At 40.7% G+C, this 16,493-nt stretch overlaps 1 protein-coding gene across 1 annotated transcript in view; it reads left to right on the top strand.

Moving 5' to 3' along the window:
- The window catches only part of MCCC2 (methylcrotonyl-CoA carboxylase subunit 2), a 71,499-nt gene extending 59,759 nt beyond the window's left edge, over positions 1 to 11,740 (top strand). Inside the window, exons 14-17 of the mRNA XM_015074584.3 lie at positions 835 to 991; positions 1,845 to 1,959; positions 4,421 to 4,506; positions 9,308 to 11,740. Of these exons, the coding sequence (XP_014930070.2) occupies positions 835 to 991; positions 1,845 to 1,959; positions 4,421 to 4,506; positions 9,308 to 9,425 (476 nt within the window). The 3' untranslated portion in view covers positions 9,426 to 11,740. The remainder of the gene's footprint in view (positions 1 to 834; positions 992 to 1,844; positions 1,960 to 4,420; positions 4,507 to 9,307) is intronic.
- Positions 11,741 to 16,493: the final 4,753 nt, after the last annotated feature.

The raw sequence follows: 16,493 nt of genomic DNA on the forward strand, positions 1-16,493 counted from the left end.
GTTTTGTGAGGTGAGCAGGAAGGAGTCCAAGGCCTGGAGGGCCCGGTGCAGCTGCAGAGCCGTCTCCCATGGCCAGGAGCTTGAGGAAGCACAGGAATGCTGTAGTTGTCATGAAATATTCTTCCACCATGCTACTGAGTCACTGGCGGGGGGCTCTTACCATCTTTGAAACATCTACCTTTTTATTTCATCCAAATTTTAAAGCAGTGTTTCAGAAGGAACAATTTATATATTAAACCAGGTCAGGAAATATGGAAGCCCTTGTAGTTCGGCTTGCTACAGCATTTCGTCCTGAGCTTGCTGTGTCACGGTCCTTCATCACCAACTGCTGTTTGGGGAGAAGTTTTGACAGTAAACTCCTGGCATCCTGATCTTGTTTGAGAGCTGTGTGTGCATCCAGATGAACCATTTTAAGGAAAATTTTAGAAGTGATTAGAGCAGTTTTATTTTATCTTTTTAAAAAAATTTTTTTAATGTTTATTTATTTTTGAGAGAGAGAGAGTGAGTGAGGGAGGGGCAAAGAGAGGGGGAGACACAGAATCCGAAGCAGGCTCCAGGCTCTGAGCTGTCAGCACAGAGCCTGACGCGAGGCTCAAACCCCCGAACCACGAGATCATGACCTGAGCCAAAGTTGGACACTTACCCAACTGAGCCACCCAGGCTCCCCTTATTTTATCTTTCAAGCAAACTTTTTGGGGGTGTATATTTCACATGTAAATATTTTGTTACAGTGAGAGGCTTTGTAGTAAAATACAATTTGAGAAGATGTTGGATTTGTCTTCTGCACATAAATTCCATTACATCCAGAGGCTCTTTTTCTGTTCTTTTCCTTAGGATTTATGGTTGGTAGAGACTATGAGGCGGAAGGAATTGCCAAGGATGGTGCCAAGATGGTGGCTGCTGTAGCCTGTGCCAATGTGCCTAAGATAACTGTCATCATTGGGGGATCTTATGGGGCTGGAAACTATGGGATGTGTGGCAGAGCATATAGGTAGGTGATTGTCATGGTTTTCTCTGAGGAAAGAATCACACTTCAAGTATATTTATAAATGGTCAGTTTGTTACAGGTTTATTTGAAACATAGAATGGCATTCACAAATTTTGATCAGTTATACCGTAATTTGTATCATCTGGAGGAGTGAAATGAAATTTAAGACTAAACGTGCTACTTGGAAGAAATCCACAATGGGAATCAGGAAATATTTTGCGATGGCTCATAATGTCATAATTTATGTGATGCAGCTAAGGTCTTGCTTTGAGGAAGGTGTATACTAGACGTAAATATACATAGACTGGAAAAGAAAGTCAGGCTGAAAATCACTGAGCCAGGCTGCCAGCTCAAGAAGTGTGAAGAAGAACAGCTTATTAAACACAAGAAAATAGAAAACAGGACACAATAAAGAGCGAACATCGTAAAGATAAAAGAATCAGGAAAGCCCAGACTTATTTGTTTAAAAAGGTTAACAAATTGGATCGTCTCCTACAGTAAAACTAAAAAATAAAGCAAAAAGGCTTTAGATCGGGAATGGAAAACAGGACATAAGCACAGGTAATAAGGGGATATTTTGAATATTTTTATGCCCAATAAGTTGACATGAAATGGACAAATAAAATTTATCAAAACAGACATCAGAATCATGTGGAGAACTTAAAAACCCAACTACACTCAGCACACACCTCTGGAGATTCGTCTGGGGTAGGTTCCAAACGTGATTTTTAAAAAAAATGCCCTTGGAATACACAGCTGGAATGAAGAACCACTAATTTAGGAGGTAATCACAGGCCTGTGAAAACCTCTGTGTTGTACAGTGAATTAATTTGATCATTTTTCTTCCCCCCTACAGCCCAAGATTCCTCTACCTGTGGCCAAACGCTCGTGTCTCAGTGATGGGAGGAGAGCAGGCAGCCAATGTGTTGGCCACAGTAGCAAAGGACCAAAGAGCACGTGAAGGGAAACAAGTAAATGCTGTTTTTTCTGTGTCTCTGGGTTTGGCTGAGCCAGGGAGCAGCGCACCCAGAACTCCTCAGTGTTCGAGGGTTAGGGCCTGGCTTCACTTAGAAGATGCTGACTGTCAGCAATTTGGACTTCCATATGCTCTATCTCTCTTGTTAGAGCTACTTTATTGGAGGTTGCTTGTTGTAATTTTTCAGAATTTCCAAGAAAATACTCGAGAAACTCAGACACTGGTCTGAGGCATAAGGATCTTAGGTTCTTAGTCATTTGCAGTTAGTGAGATGTAAATAAATGCGATTTACTTCTTTGATTTTATGACCTAAAGCAGCAGAATTTTGTTTTTTCCAGTTTCTCTCTTAGATTGTCCTTGAGTGGGAGGGCCCGGTCCTTTAATTGAGAATTGAGTAACATTATTATACTGTGCACATATAAATGAAAAATGGAAAGGTCACTGGAAGCTTGATGAAAGGCAAATCAGCAAGTGGCTGCTTTTAGTTTTCTAAATGTTAATAGTAGGTACTTTGAAGCGATTGTTTTTTAGGCCTTGACAGCAACATCACACAAAAGGTACTGACTGAGTACTCCACAGGGTACAGAGTGCTCAAGCACCTTAGAAGGTTTACATGACTTGGAGAAAACGTGAGGTTCTTGCCCCTTGAGTAGCTGACAGTCTGGGGGCGGACAGCTTATAATCTGAGGGTTGAGTGAACAACAGAATAATTTATTAAGGCAAATTCTTCTTTGCAAGCAGTTGTTTTGAAAATGGATTCTTTTGTTTGTGTCTCAGAGATTCTTCTGAAGTTGTGCATTAATTTTTATTAGTTATACTACTACTTTGCATAAGCCCCGAACCTTAAAATGATTGATGCATGTTCTTGAAACTGTTTACATGACCTGTTTTATCATAACAGGGCATAACATGGAGGAGGCCCTGCCTTCTAAGGTTCTCATTCCTGCCAGTTAGGATCATCTGGTCAACCGCCTAGCTTGTGGAATGGGGATAAGATAAGCATGAGGGGTGACTCCTGCCTCCCTGAATGCATCCTACTCATGCCCCACATCCTCAGTTGTCTTTTCCAAGCAGCAGGAATTCTGCAGACTTAAACTGAAGTTTCCTATTCATTTCCGTACTGATGAGTATCCAAGTGAAATGAGAGGTTTACTCTTGTGTTTGTTGTGTGTTTGTGTGTTAAGCATCAGAGGTGTGAAATTCTACCTGATATTTTAAAGACCTATCTTTAACCCTAGCCCAGTATGGTAGTCTTTTATTAAATAGTTGTTCTTTGATTGATATACAAATATATGAATTCATTTATTCTTATGTATGAAAGGAAAGTATAGGATTTTAGTGGTTCTCTCGCCAAATTCTTGACATATAAATGATACTAAACTATGAAAGTACATAAAAGAAGGTTGGATTTATTTGAAATAAGTCATTTGTTTTGGTGTGAAATACTTTTTAAGTTGAAAACACTTTCCAGGGTTTCAAAATTGGTCTGCATAAAGATTTTTGCAACTGAATTAATTATTGCTTGTTTCTGGCAATACTGGTGGGCAAGCCACTAAATTTTTAATTAATTTTTAAAATATCTCTCAGCTATTTGGGTTTATTCAAGTGGTGGTTGATGTTTCACCCATTTAAACTTTAAAATTGTTTTAAATTTGGCTATTTTGAATGAAAATCCCCTACGGGGCACCTGGGTGGCTCGGTTGATTAAGCATACGAGTCTTGATTTCGGCTGAGGTCCTGATCTTATGGTCATGAGATGGAGTCCCACTCTGGGCTCTGTGCCGACAGTGTGGAGCTTCCTTGGGATCCTCTCCCCTTCTCTCTGCCCATACCCACCACTCTCTGTTTCAAAAAAACCCACAACAACCTCCTACTGGTCCACGTCCAACAGAAGTTGCTAAATGTAAAATTGCCCTTTTGTTACATTTTGTATAATTCACATCCCTTGTTAGGCCCTGCTAGAATACTCTATCCCCTTGGGTTTGTTTCTGTTTTTCAAGTTTATTTACTTATTTTGAGGGGCGGGGAGGGCAGGGGAGGGACAAAGAGAGAGAGAGAATCCCAAGCAGGATCCGCACTGTCAGCGTGGAGCACATTGCAGGGCTCGATCTCACAAACCGTGAAATCACAACCTGAGCCAAAATCAAGAGTTAGATGCTCAACTAACTGAGACATTCAGGTGCCCTGCGATCCCCTTGGTTTTGAACCTTACACTAAACCGCCTCAGGAAGTTGTCTCTGACAAGGGAGATGTAATGGTGGACCAGTTTGGCACTCATGTCTCAGGTGAGATCACTAAAGTGCTAAAGTATCACTTGTCATCTATATATGTCACTGTGCAGATGGTGGTTGTGACATTATTACTCAAGAAACGCTCACCCCTTTTTTCTTGAGGTTCTCTTGAGTGGATCTGTTGCTTTAGTACGGTGGATTCATTCATGGTCCCTTTTCTTTCAGTTCTCCAGTGCGGATGAAGCAGCTTTAAAAGAGCCAATCATTAAGAAGTTTGAAGAGGAAGGAAACCCTTACTATTCCAGTGCAAGGTGGGAGCCAGGGAAAAACTACCTTCTGATACCTCCTGATGGGTGCATCTGGGCTGTAAGGGCAGCAGCTTTACAGAGATACAGGCAGTTGGGTTGGTCTGGCCTTTGTAGGAACCAGAAAACAACTTTTGGCCGCACATAATTTTGTATTATTGTCTCTATAATGGGAGTACCTGCTGCGGAAATCCCACCCCTTCTCCCAGGCTGGGCTATGGACCATTACCACTGGTCTGATTCCACAACTCTCCACCATTCTTTCTACCACCACCCCCCCCACGCCTTTTTTTTAGTGTTTATTTTATTTTTGAGAGAGAGATAGCACATGAAAAGGGAAGGGGCAGAGAGAGAGGAGAGACACAGGATCGGAGACAGTCTCCAGGCTCTAAGCTGTCAGCACAGACCTGACACAGGACTTCAACTCACTGTGAACTGCAAGATCATGACCTGAGCCGAAGTCGGCACTTAACCTACTGAGCCACCCAGGTGCCCCCTTCCTTCTTCCACTTCTAAATGAGGTGTCTGGGCCTGCAGGGGCTAAAAAGTTAAGAGTTATAATCCTGGCTGTATCATTTTCAGGAATTCATTCTTTTATAGTTTTTGCTTAAATACGTGGATTCCTGCCATGCCCCTGTCTTTATTTTGTCTTTACTCCCATTTTAAAGATGACTTTGGTTGAACTGTTGAACACGTTTTGGCACTTGATAACGAGTGTGCTTGTGCACTGAGGAGGAGATTACTCACAGCCAGGGTCTGCGTGTCAGCACCAAGTAATCACCTCACACACCATTGCAACTCTTGGTTCTGTTTGTTTCTTACAGCCTTTAATGAGGTCATAAATCATCGTGGCCTGCCCGGGCTGCAGACTTGCTGCCGTGTATGCATTCAGACCTCTGTTTTCAGCAACTTTAATGTTCTTCATTCTGAAGAATAATCTAAGCTTCATATCTTCCTTTTATCCCTTGGGCATATGGAATAAAGAAAATAACTATTTGTGTCTTTTAAAATTAGGTTATGGTGTGATTTGTGTCATTTACTGGGGAAGGCAAACTGGAGAGGAAGGAGAAAAGAAAAAAATTAGAATCCGTTTCAGTCATCAGCACATCTTTCATGGCGGGTACTGCTCCTGACACTTTGGGTACAGAGGCTGAACATACTTATTTTCAAGAGCATATAATTACTTTCAGAATGAAAATGGTACCATTTGGCATTTTTAAAAAGCCTATTTCTCTTCTTGTTAATATGTATTTTTGTAAGCCGATTTGCAGGGCTATTTTGTTGTGGGTCATTGATTCATTTAATTAAGATGAAAATATTTTATAGTCTTTGAGACATAAACATTTTCTTGTTACCATCACTTAAACAGACGTAGATAGTAGCCAGTAGAAGCATAGAGGAAATAGAAAACCCTAAAAAAAGGTTTAAGAGAAAAGAGTAAATGGTAAGCTCACATACAGTTTGTTTTTTTTTTTTTTAATATATGAAATTTATTGTCAAATTGGTTTCCATACAACACCCAGTGCTCATCCCAACAGGTGCCCTCCTTAATACCCATCACCCACCCTCTCTTCCCTCCCACCCCCCATCAGCCCTCAGTTTGTTCTCAGTTTTTAAGAGTCTCTTAAGCTTTGGCTCTCTTCCACTCTAACCTCTTTTTTTTTTTCTTCTCCTCCCCCTTGGGTTCCTGTTAAGTTTCTCAGGATCCACATGAGAGTGAAAACATATGGTATCTGTCTTTCTCTGTATGGCTTATTTCACTTAGCATAACCCTCTCCATTTCCATCCATGTTGCTACAAAAGGCCATATTTCATTCTTTCTCATTGCCACATAGTATTCCATTGTGTATATAAACCACAATTTCTTTATCCATTCATCAGTTGATGGACATTTAGGCTCTTTCCATAATTTGGCTGTTGTTGAGAGTGCTACTATAAACATTGGGGTACAAGTGCCCCTCTGCATCAGCACTCCTGTATCCCTTGGGTAAATTCCTAGCAGTGCTACTGCTGGGTCATAGGGTAGGTCTATTTTTAATTTTTGGAGGAACCTCCACACTGTTTTCCAGAGCGGCTGCACCAATTTGCATTCCCACCAACAGCGCCAGAGGGTTCCCGTTTCTCCACATCCTCTCCAGCATCTATAGTCTCCTGATATGTTCATTTTGGCCACTCTGACTGGCGTGAGGTGATATCTGAATGTGGTTTTGATTTGTATTTCCCTGATGAGGAGCGACGTTGAGCATCTTTTCATGTGCCTGCTGGCCACCTGGATGTCTTCTTTAGAGAAGTGTCTATTCATGTTTTCTGCCCATTTCTTCACTGGATTATTTGTTTTTCGGGTGTGGAGTTTGGTGAGCTCTTTATAGATTTTGGATACTAGCCCTTTGTCCGATATGTCATTTGCAAATATCTTTTCCCATTCCGTTGGTTGCCTTTTAGTTCTGTTGGTTGTTTCCTTTGCTGTGCAGAAGCTTTTTATCTTCATGAGGTCCCAATAGCTCATTTTTGCTTTTAATTCCCTTGCCTTTGGGGATGTGTCAAGTAAGAAATTACGGCTGAGGTGAAAGAGGTCTTTTCCTGTTTTCTCCTCTAGGGTTTTGATGGTTTCCTGTCTCACATTCAGGTCCTTTATCCATTTTTAGTTTATTTTTGTGAATGGTGTGAGAAAGTGGTCTAGTTTCAACCTTCTGCATGTTGCTGTCCAGTTCTCCCAGCACCATTTGTTAAAGAGACTGTCTTTTTTCCATTGGATGTTCTTTCCTGCTTTGTCAAAGATTAGTTGGCCATACTTTTGTGGGTCTAGTTCTGTGGTTTCTATTCTATTCCATTGGTCTATGTGTCTGTTTTTGTGCCAATACCATGCTGTCTTGATGATTACAGCTTTGTAATAGAGGCTAAAGTCTGGGATTGTGATGCCTCCTGCTTTGGTCTTCTTCTTCAAAATTACTTTGGCTATTCGAGGCCTTTTGTGGTTCCATATGAAATTTAGGATTGCTTGTTCTAGCTTCGAGAAGAATGCTAGTGCAATTTTGATTGGGATTGCATTGAATGTGTAGATAGCTTTGGGTACTATTGACATTTTGACAATATTTATTCTTCCAACCCATGAGCACAGAATGTTTTTCCATTTCTTTATATCTTCTTCAATTTCCTGCATAAGCTTTCTATAGTTTTCAGCATACAGATCTTTTACATCTTTGGTTAGGTTTATTCCTAGGTATTTTATGCTTCTTGGTGCAATTGGCTCACATACAGTTTCTTGTTTGTTTTTGTTTCTACATCAAATTTTGAGTGAAATGCACAAGGACAGTTGAAATATTAAACTTTGAAAAATAACGTATCTCGTGTGAGCCATTCATTTGTTTTTCAGCCCTGGCTAAGTCATCTCTTGAGAAAGACTGAATAGTTTATTGTTTTCATACTTACATTAGTATTATTATTTTAATAGGCTGTATTCAGGGCAGGGGAGCAAATGGCCCAGATGTATTTATCTTTGGAAACAAATATCAAAAAACACTAAGGTGTTTTGTTGTTGTTGTTGTTGTTGTTGTTAATTCATAGATGCTTAGGCCTTTCTGTTAAAGCACTTGGTGGCATGGAGTCAGCAGTTTTCTTTACAAGATGAAAGGATTTTCAAGCCAGTTCATGGCACCTTCCTTGGATTTCATGAATCTCAGCCTACCAGTAAACTTGTGCGGTCTGTTTTGGCTCTACCATGGTTGGCTCTGCCTTTTCAGAGACCTCTTTCATTATCTGCTACTGCGGATAATGACGTTCTGTGTTTCTCTCAGTCCTTCATTGTTACGTGTGCAGCATGCCAGTTTCTTCTGCTCAGTTCTTTTTATAATCAAAACTTTTTCAGGCATTTGATTAGGGCCTTTTACCTGGAGCACTCTTGTTAATGACCATCACGAAGCAGGCCTGGTTTCGCTGTGCTTGCTGCGTTATTCTGCTGTTGGCGTCAGAAGGGGGTGTAATCAACTGACCTGGTTACACATGACAGGAGTGGCCTCTTCCTACTGGCTGTTGCTACTTCAGGGTCCCATTATGAATGTTTTATGAGCAAAGATTTGATTCATGGTCTGTCGATCTAAGTATGGTTTAATAATTGATGCTATTGTCTAGATACTGAAAGCAGTTTGTTTAAAGAAAGCCAAACAGCCACCTACTAGTGACCTTTAAAAAACAGTATTTCTCATTCATCTTTTTTGTAAAACTGAGGTTGTCAGTGAAAAGCAGATTTGTACTTCAGAGTTTCTTTTGAAAGCAGCTTAAAGCTATTACTTACTTTCCTATTGTAGCAAAAGACAACTTACATTGCAGATACTTTAATAAAATAATGAAGTCTATTCAGTCATTTTTGTAGTTTCTTAAAAGTTCGGGAATTTGGGGGAGTATACCTTTTCCAGTAGAGACTTTGGTTTGAGATCATTACCTGGGTTCATGTGTCTCTCCATATTAATAACAGGAACACATCAACTTGTATTTTTATGTGGGCAGAAGAACAGGAAACATTTTCCTGAAATAAGTAAAAGTATTTGAAAATCAGGAATTATTTTGTGGTTTCTGGAAGCAGTTCCCAAAACCATAGCTCACTCTGACATTCTTTGAGGGCCTGGGATCAAAGTCGTGTCATTTTTCTTTGGGAAGAATGTAGTTTCAGTTGTGAGAATGTAGTACCCAGAAACTCATTGGTAGATCCCCATGGTACCTGAAGAAAAACCTCAGCATTTCTGGGCATAAATTATATAAATGGTAGTTTGGTGGTAGATTCCTAATAACTTTTGCTTTGTTCTTTTATCAGGCTGTGGGATGATGGGATTATTGATCCCGTGGACACCAGACTGGTCCTGGGTCTCAGTATTAGTGCAGCCCTCAATGCACCAATCCAGAAGACTGACTTCAGCATCTTGAGGATGTAACTGGAGTGTGAAGCATCTTCCATTGGATATGTACCAAAATTGACATACCAGTAGCCTTAAAATTTTAGACTTTTCCAACATGTGGCTATTATGGTAAAATTGTTTTCTTAACACAGTGCATCGTACTTTTCTACATTAAACAGAAATCAGTGAAGATATTTATTTGATAAACTTCAATTCCTTGTCTATTTTCTTTGAGAAACTTTTCTGTGGCTCAGCTTTACCACCCATAAGCTGAAGAGAATAACTTAAGTTATCCTTTCTAACCCACAAGTAGCATGAAAGTCCATTAACCTATACACTGCAGGTATGTTTGAGATTATTAACAGAAAGTCATTTTTCCTCTGAAATGATTGTTTTGCTGATTACACATGATGATATTTTAACACACACAATTTTTAAAAGCATCAATTACTCGTCTTTTTAGCCAGTACTCCTTCCCTTAATAGTCACACTTGTCTGCATTTGGGGCTCTCTTTTCTACCCATTCTCTCTCCATCCTTCTCCTCATTGCCTTCCCCTGCCAATACCCTCTCCAAGGTTTACCTCCATGTTGCTGAAACCAGTGGGTTCTTTTCTGACTTTATCTGACTGAATTCTCTGAAGCATTCAGTGCACTTGAACACTTCGTCCCCGCAGTGCTGGCCTTAGCTTCTAGATCGAAACTTTAGGTTTTCTGCCAACCTCTTTGGCCCTTCTTGTTCTGTCTCCCTTGCCCTGCCCCTGTTCCTCTAGTGATTTCTCTCCTACTCCCTTTACTATTTGTCCTGATTTTTCATTAGCAAAACATGAAAGTATCCCCTTGTTCTTTTTTAAAAAATTGTGGTGAAATACACAGAACATAAAATGTATCGTTTTAACCACTTTTAGGTGTACAGTTCTGTGGCCTTAAGTCCATTCACATGGTTGTGCTACCATCACCACCATCCATCTCCAGAACTTTTCATCATTCCAAACAGAACTCAGTTATTAAATTGTAACTCCCCATGCCCTCGCTCCCCTCCTCTGGCACTCTGCTCATTCTTTTTTTTTTTTTTTTTTAGTTTTTTAGTTTTTCAATGTTTTTATTTATTTTTGAGAGACAGCGCTCGAGTAGGGGAGGGGCAGAGAGAGAGGGAGACAGAATCCGAAGCAGGCTCCAGACTCTGAGCTGTCAGCACAGAGCCTGAAGTGGGGCTCGAACTCACGAGCTGTGAGATCATGACCTGAGCCGAAGTTGGACGCTCAACCAACTAAGCCACCCAGGCCCCCCTGCTCATTCTTATATGTGTATGTTACTCATGGTTAGGTTTATTCTCTCTTGGTCATATCAGCCCTTCTTATGGCTTCAGAAACCGTCTAAATGCAGATGATTCCTGTGTCGACATTGTTCTCCCTGAGCTCTAGACCTGTGTATCTTAGGGGTCTACTGGATGTCTGCACTGGTGGTCTTTTAGGAACCTCAGATTCAGGCATCAGGGTCAATTGATTTTTCCTCCTCACTATCTCTTAAATTCCCCATTATCTTTGTCTTTCACTTCCAAAGGCCTTAGAAGTGGTCTACCTGCTTCTAGTCTTAGCTAGTCTTGCGTCTCCATCCCTGTGAGGTAGGATGACCATTCTAAGTGCACACCTGGTCATGCTGCTCCCTTGCTTCAGTGTCTCACAGGTTCCCTGTAGAAGTACTAGACCCCTCCTGCCCTCCATGATCGTGACCATCACATCCCCTCTTCTGTCTCATCTCCTTGGCTCTTTCCCACACACGGTGCTCCATCTGTTCTAGACTTCTAGCTCCTCGAACCTACACAGTTCTTCCCACTTTAGGGTCCACCACCTAATGTTCCCTCTGCCTGTACTTTCTCTGAAGCACTTACCTTTTGTCTCCGTGACTTCTCTGGGCTGGGTTAGACGCTATCTGCTCTTGAAAAGCACCAACCATTTTCTCTGTCTTAGGTATTTATGAGAAACGTAAATATTTCTTTAATATTGCCTTCCTGCTAGACTGTAAGCTCCCTGAGAGCAAGGATCTCCTGTTTAGCCTGCATCTCCATTCCCTAGCACTTGGAGATGCTTACATGTTTATTGAATGGTTGAAAAATCCAAATTTTAATTGATGTCCTCAGGCCACATTAAAATTAATGATTAAATGATATAATACAACTATCAAATGGTTTCCTAATAAAATTAATATTTCAAACATTGTGTGTGATGTTCATTTTAGGCAGCATTTGTGTATCAGAAGTCAATTTAATTTTTTGAGATGTGTACAGATAAATGTGTAAAGATAAGTGTTGGACTTACTTAAATAAATTTGCACTTTAAATAAGTAAAGATAAGTAGGTTGCATTTTTGGGGCACTGGGTGGCTCAGTCAGTTGAGTGTCCGACTTCGCTCAGGTCATGATCTCTTAATTCATGAGTTCGAGCCCCACATCGGGCTCTGTGCTGACAGCTCAGAGCCTAGAGCCTGCCTCCAATTCTGTGTCTCCCTCTCTCTCTGCTCCTCCCCCACTCATGCTTTGTCTCTTTCTCACTCTCAAAAACAAATAAACATTAAAAGAATAAAAAAGGAAGTAGGTTGCATTTTCAGAAGGATGTTGGAGGAGGTCCCTAAGAGGATGTGACTGACTGCTGGTTCACCTGCTAACCAGACCTGGCAGCGGAGGCTCCTGGAGGCTCCACAACCCCTCCCCTTTCCTTGGAACATTCGTCCCTGCGTACTGTTCCTGTAGTGGCCGTCCTTTCAAGAACACAGCCTTGAGAGACAGGTGGTGTTGAGAGCATCTGAACCCAATTAAGGCCTCTTTATAAACAAGGCTTCTTTACCAAGTCTCCGCACGTTGGTGTGGAGACGCCCTGGTATTGTGACAGGTGCTGACCACCCCCAGAGCACATCCCCTCACCTACCAACGTGGCTTGGCCCACTTCTCTCATCCCTCGGCCTCCCTCTTCTGGGGCTGGTTTTTGAACCAAGAAAGAAACACGGTAAGTATTTTAAAATAGTGAATTATATTTTCAGTTAAAAGTTATGTTCGTGTCAGAAAACAAATTTTTTCTTAATCGAGAATAGGTAATGTTTCTTTGCTAGGAACCATCAACAAGTCAAAGATTGGTGGTCTTTTTAGGAGTGTTTTGGCCTCTCAAAAAAATCACAGTCATCACTCACACCGCGCTTAAGATAATTAAAATATATTGCATAGTTTATCCAGTAAAAATAACAGTTTTACCAAAACAAGCAGCAGTTTTTGTCTGGCCCTTCCCAGCTTTACGGAGACACAGTTGACATATAACATGTAAGTTTAAGGTGTACAACATGATGATTTAATACATGTGAATTGTGAAATGATTACCACAGTGTGATTACTTCTTAACACGTTTGCCTCACATAACTTTTTTTGTAGGGAGAATGTTTTCTACATTTCAGTTATTATAAATAAGAGCAGCTAGGATAACATGAATAACTTAGAATTTTAAGAAATATACAGCTAATTAATCTCTAAAGTAGCCCTGTGGTACTTAAAGAATAAAAGAGACAAAAGTATTTTTCAGTTTTCAAGGAAAAATTGAAATTAGAATTTGTCAAGCTTTTTTTTACACTGCCAGAAGGCATTGTTGAATGTGCTAGTGAAAAAAATGTATCTTTTTGGGGAGAGGTCACATAGTCCTTGTTAATTCTGAAATGTGTTCATTGGTGTTCTGGAAGGATGATTGTTTACTGTTCTGGCCAAAGCCAGTTCTTACAAATCCTTTAATTATTGGTTCTGAAATTCAGTATTTAGAAAAACAGCAGGAACATGATAATCATGGCCTCTGGGTATTTCTAACAGTTCTCTATAAATGTTAGAAATTAAATACAATCACTAATAATGATGGTTTTTATTGTTTTGACAAAAAGTCGACCACAAAACACTGAAAATAATTTTTTTATATTTAATGTGCCTCAAATTCTCTTGCATCTGAAATCAGAATGTTAAGGATCAAGTTGCTTTTGGAGCTAAATGAAAATTCTCTCCACTTTTGACCTGTCTAGGCAAATGTACATTCCAAGTGATGTTTGCAATCAAGCTAATTGATGATCCACTCTGGGATGCTTGAGAGGAAACAGGCCCAGATACTAATCATCACACTGACATATAGGTGTGAGCAGGTGGGGGACCTGTGGTTGCTCTCTCTGTAGTTCATTATCATGGAATGAGTACTGATGCTACCTGTCAGGTTTGGTACTTCTTACAAGCCCCTGTTCCAGATACCCACTGTGTAACTTTTTGGTGGCTGAAAACAATACAAGTTCATTCTGTTAGAGTTGCAGGGGTCAGAAGTTTAAAATCTAGGGGGCGCCTGAGTGACTCAGTTGGTTTAGTGTCTGACTTCCGCTCAGGTCATGATCTCAGAGCTGTGGGTTTGAGCCCGGTGTCGGCCTCTGTACTGACAGCTCAGAACCTGGAGCCTGACTCAGATTCTGTCTTCCTCTCCCTCTGCCCCTCCCCCGCTCTCTCTCTCAAAAATAAATAAACGTTAAAAAAAAAAAAAAAAGGTTAAAATCCAGATGGACACAGGGCTGCATTTCACTCTGCAGGCTTTGAGGGGAAAATCCGTTTCCTTGCCTTTTTCAGCTTCTAAAGGCTGCCTGCCTGCTTTGTAAACTTTTATTTATTTATTTAAAATAACTTTAATTTTTCTAATGTTTATATATTTGAGAGACAACGAGTGGAGGAGGGGCAGATAGAGAGGGAGACCCAGAATCCGAATCAGTCTCCAGGCTCGCTCTGAGCTGCCAGCACAGAGTCCAACATGGGGCTCAAACTCACGAACTGTGAGATCATGACCTGAGCCAAAGTTGGACCCTTAACTGACTGAGCCACCCAGGCACTCCTGCTTTGTAACGTTTTTATTTTTATTTTTTTAATGTTCACTTATCTTTGGGAGAGAGAGAGAGGGAGACACAGAATCTGAAGCAGGCTCCAGTCTCCAAGCTGTCAGCACAGAGCCCGATGTGGGACTTGAACTCAGAAACCGTGAGGTCATGACCTGAGCTGAAGTCAGATGTTTAACCAACTGAGCCACCCAGGTGCCTTGCTTTGTAACCTCAATACAGACTTGAGTATGATATCAAACACCTCTGTGTTAGCATTCTAGAGAGGCATTTAATTGACTCAAGAGGAGAGTTGACCACAAGGCAGGGGCAGTTTTGCTTTCTGTAGCACCCAGCATTTCAATGTGTCTGGTGGCTTTTTCTTTCACAAAAGTGACCCAAATCACAGGTTTGTGGTACTCCTTATGTTAAGGAAGAGAAGTGTCTGAGGGAGAACAGAGTCTTAGAAGATCGTGATTTAACAGAGAACTGACTGAAGAGAAAACGATCAGAACTACTTGTCAGAAGTAAGCTGTAGAGATTTAATGTGTAATTTAGCAAGTGTTGATTGTACTAAGTGAACAGGTAACAGTTTTGGAATAGTTGGGCTAATATCAAGAAGTTTCTGTAGGAAATGTATTTTACATTTTTTGATAGCTCTATCATACTCTTATGTTGTAGGATAATTGAAAATAACATTTGTTTTAAAATTATTTGTAATTTAAAATCCAGTACCGTTTTTTGTAGAAAATTTAGGGACAGTAAGGAAAGTGAAAATTCTCTAGTTTCACTACCCAGAGATAGCTGCTGTTATTACTGATTTCTTGTAGACTGTACTATTCTCTTTTTTTCTATCTGTGGGAATTTCTTTTCACAAAGAAGTTATTCTGTAATCTCCATTTTCTCTGAATGCAATATACATGTATTGACATGTTTCCATGTCGTGTAATATTTCACCTACAGTAATTGTGATGTTGCCTGATACGACATTGTGTGGACACCTATTTGATTTAACCACTCCCCTATGGTTGGATACTTAGGTTGTTTCTGGTTTCTCACTATTATAGCTAATGCTGCAGTAAATATCCTACAGTTTCTTTACATAACCGTGATTATTAGTATAAATTCTTAGAAGTGAAGTTGTTGAATCCAGGTGTCTGTGGACCTATTGCTGAATTCTGTTCTATAAACGTGTATTTATGGTGCAAGAATTGCTGGGCACGGTGATGACTCTGGTGCTTTCAGATGCTGAAGTAACTTCCAGTAGAATTTAATTGTTTAGGAAACTAGTGTTTTCATTAATTTTTAAAAGTTGTGTCTAGGTAACGATGTGACATTAGTAACAAGTTGTGAAGACTTAGCATAAATGCACGGGTGGTGTCATTGTTGTGGAAGGACTGGGAAAAGATGGGAGAAGGCCACTTGAGTCCTAGTCGCACTACAGAAGAATTATGTGAACTTGAGGACGATGGGAGGCGACCAAACTCAGTCTCTCTGATCCCGCAGTTGTTTTCCTTCTCTCTCCAGTTGCTCAAGCTTTCTCTCTGCTTCCCTAGATCCCCTTTACTTCTACTAGTATTGGGATAAGTGGGCTGGGAGGGGTGAGGACTGGAGGCAGGGGAAGATCTTAGAAGGAGGGGATTTAAGAGAGAATTTAAAGAGAAAACGCGAGCAGATCTACTTGTTAGAAGTAAGTTGGAGGAAAAGAAAAAGGGGTGTGCTAAGAACTTTTTTTTAATTACTATTATCCTGCACCAAGTGTGCGCCAGCTGACTTGGTGAGAGTGAGGTGGAGATCACCTGCCAAGAGGATGCATTCTTCAGCTTTGTCAGAGTTTATTTTATTCAAATGAACAAACATTCCCTGAAGGCTTGCTGTGTGTCTGGCTTTGGGATAGAATACAAAGTAAACACAGCAGTTAACAGAAATAAGTGTCTAAGTGCATACACGTACACAAGTAAGTACAGCATGGCCCCTTCCTTGTGTAGCCATAGGTCAGTGACTTGGGAGGGTATTTTCACCTGCTCAGTCCCCCTCCGTTGTCTTTTAGTAACTGCACTGTTATATCCCTTTGGGAACTACCCCTCTCCTGTGCTGTCTTGGCAAGTGTCAAGCAAAGAGCCCTGGTCTCTAGCCGAGAGCCGGACACTTCACTGAGGCCTGGCCAAGCTGACTTAAGCCATTGGATTCTTGAGCAGAGGGAGGAACGTGGAAGACAACCAGCCCTGAGTTGTTCCA

The sequence above is a fragment of the Acinonyx jubatus genome, chromosome A1, assembly GCF_027475565.1.
Source record: "Acinonyx jubatus isolate Ajub_Pintada_27869175 chromosome A1, VMU_Ajub_asm_v1.0, whole genome shotgun sequence".
Lineage (NCBI taxonomy): Eukaryota > Metazoa > Chordata > Mammalia > Carnivora > Felidae > Acinonyx > Acinonyx jubatus.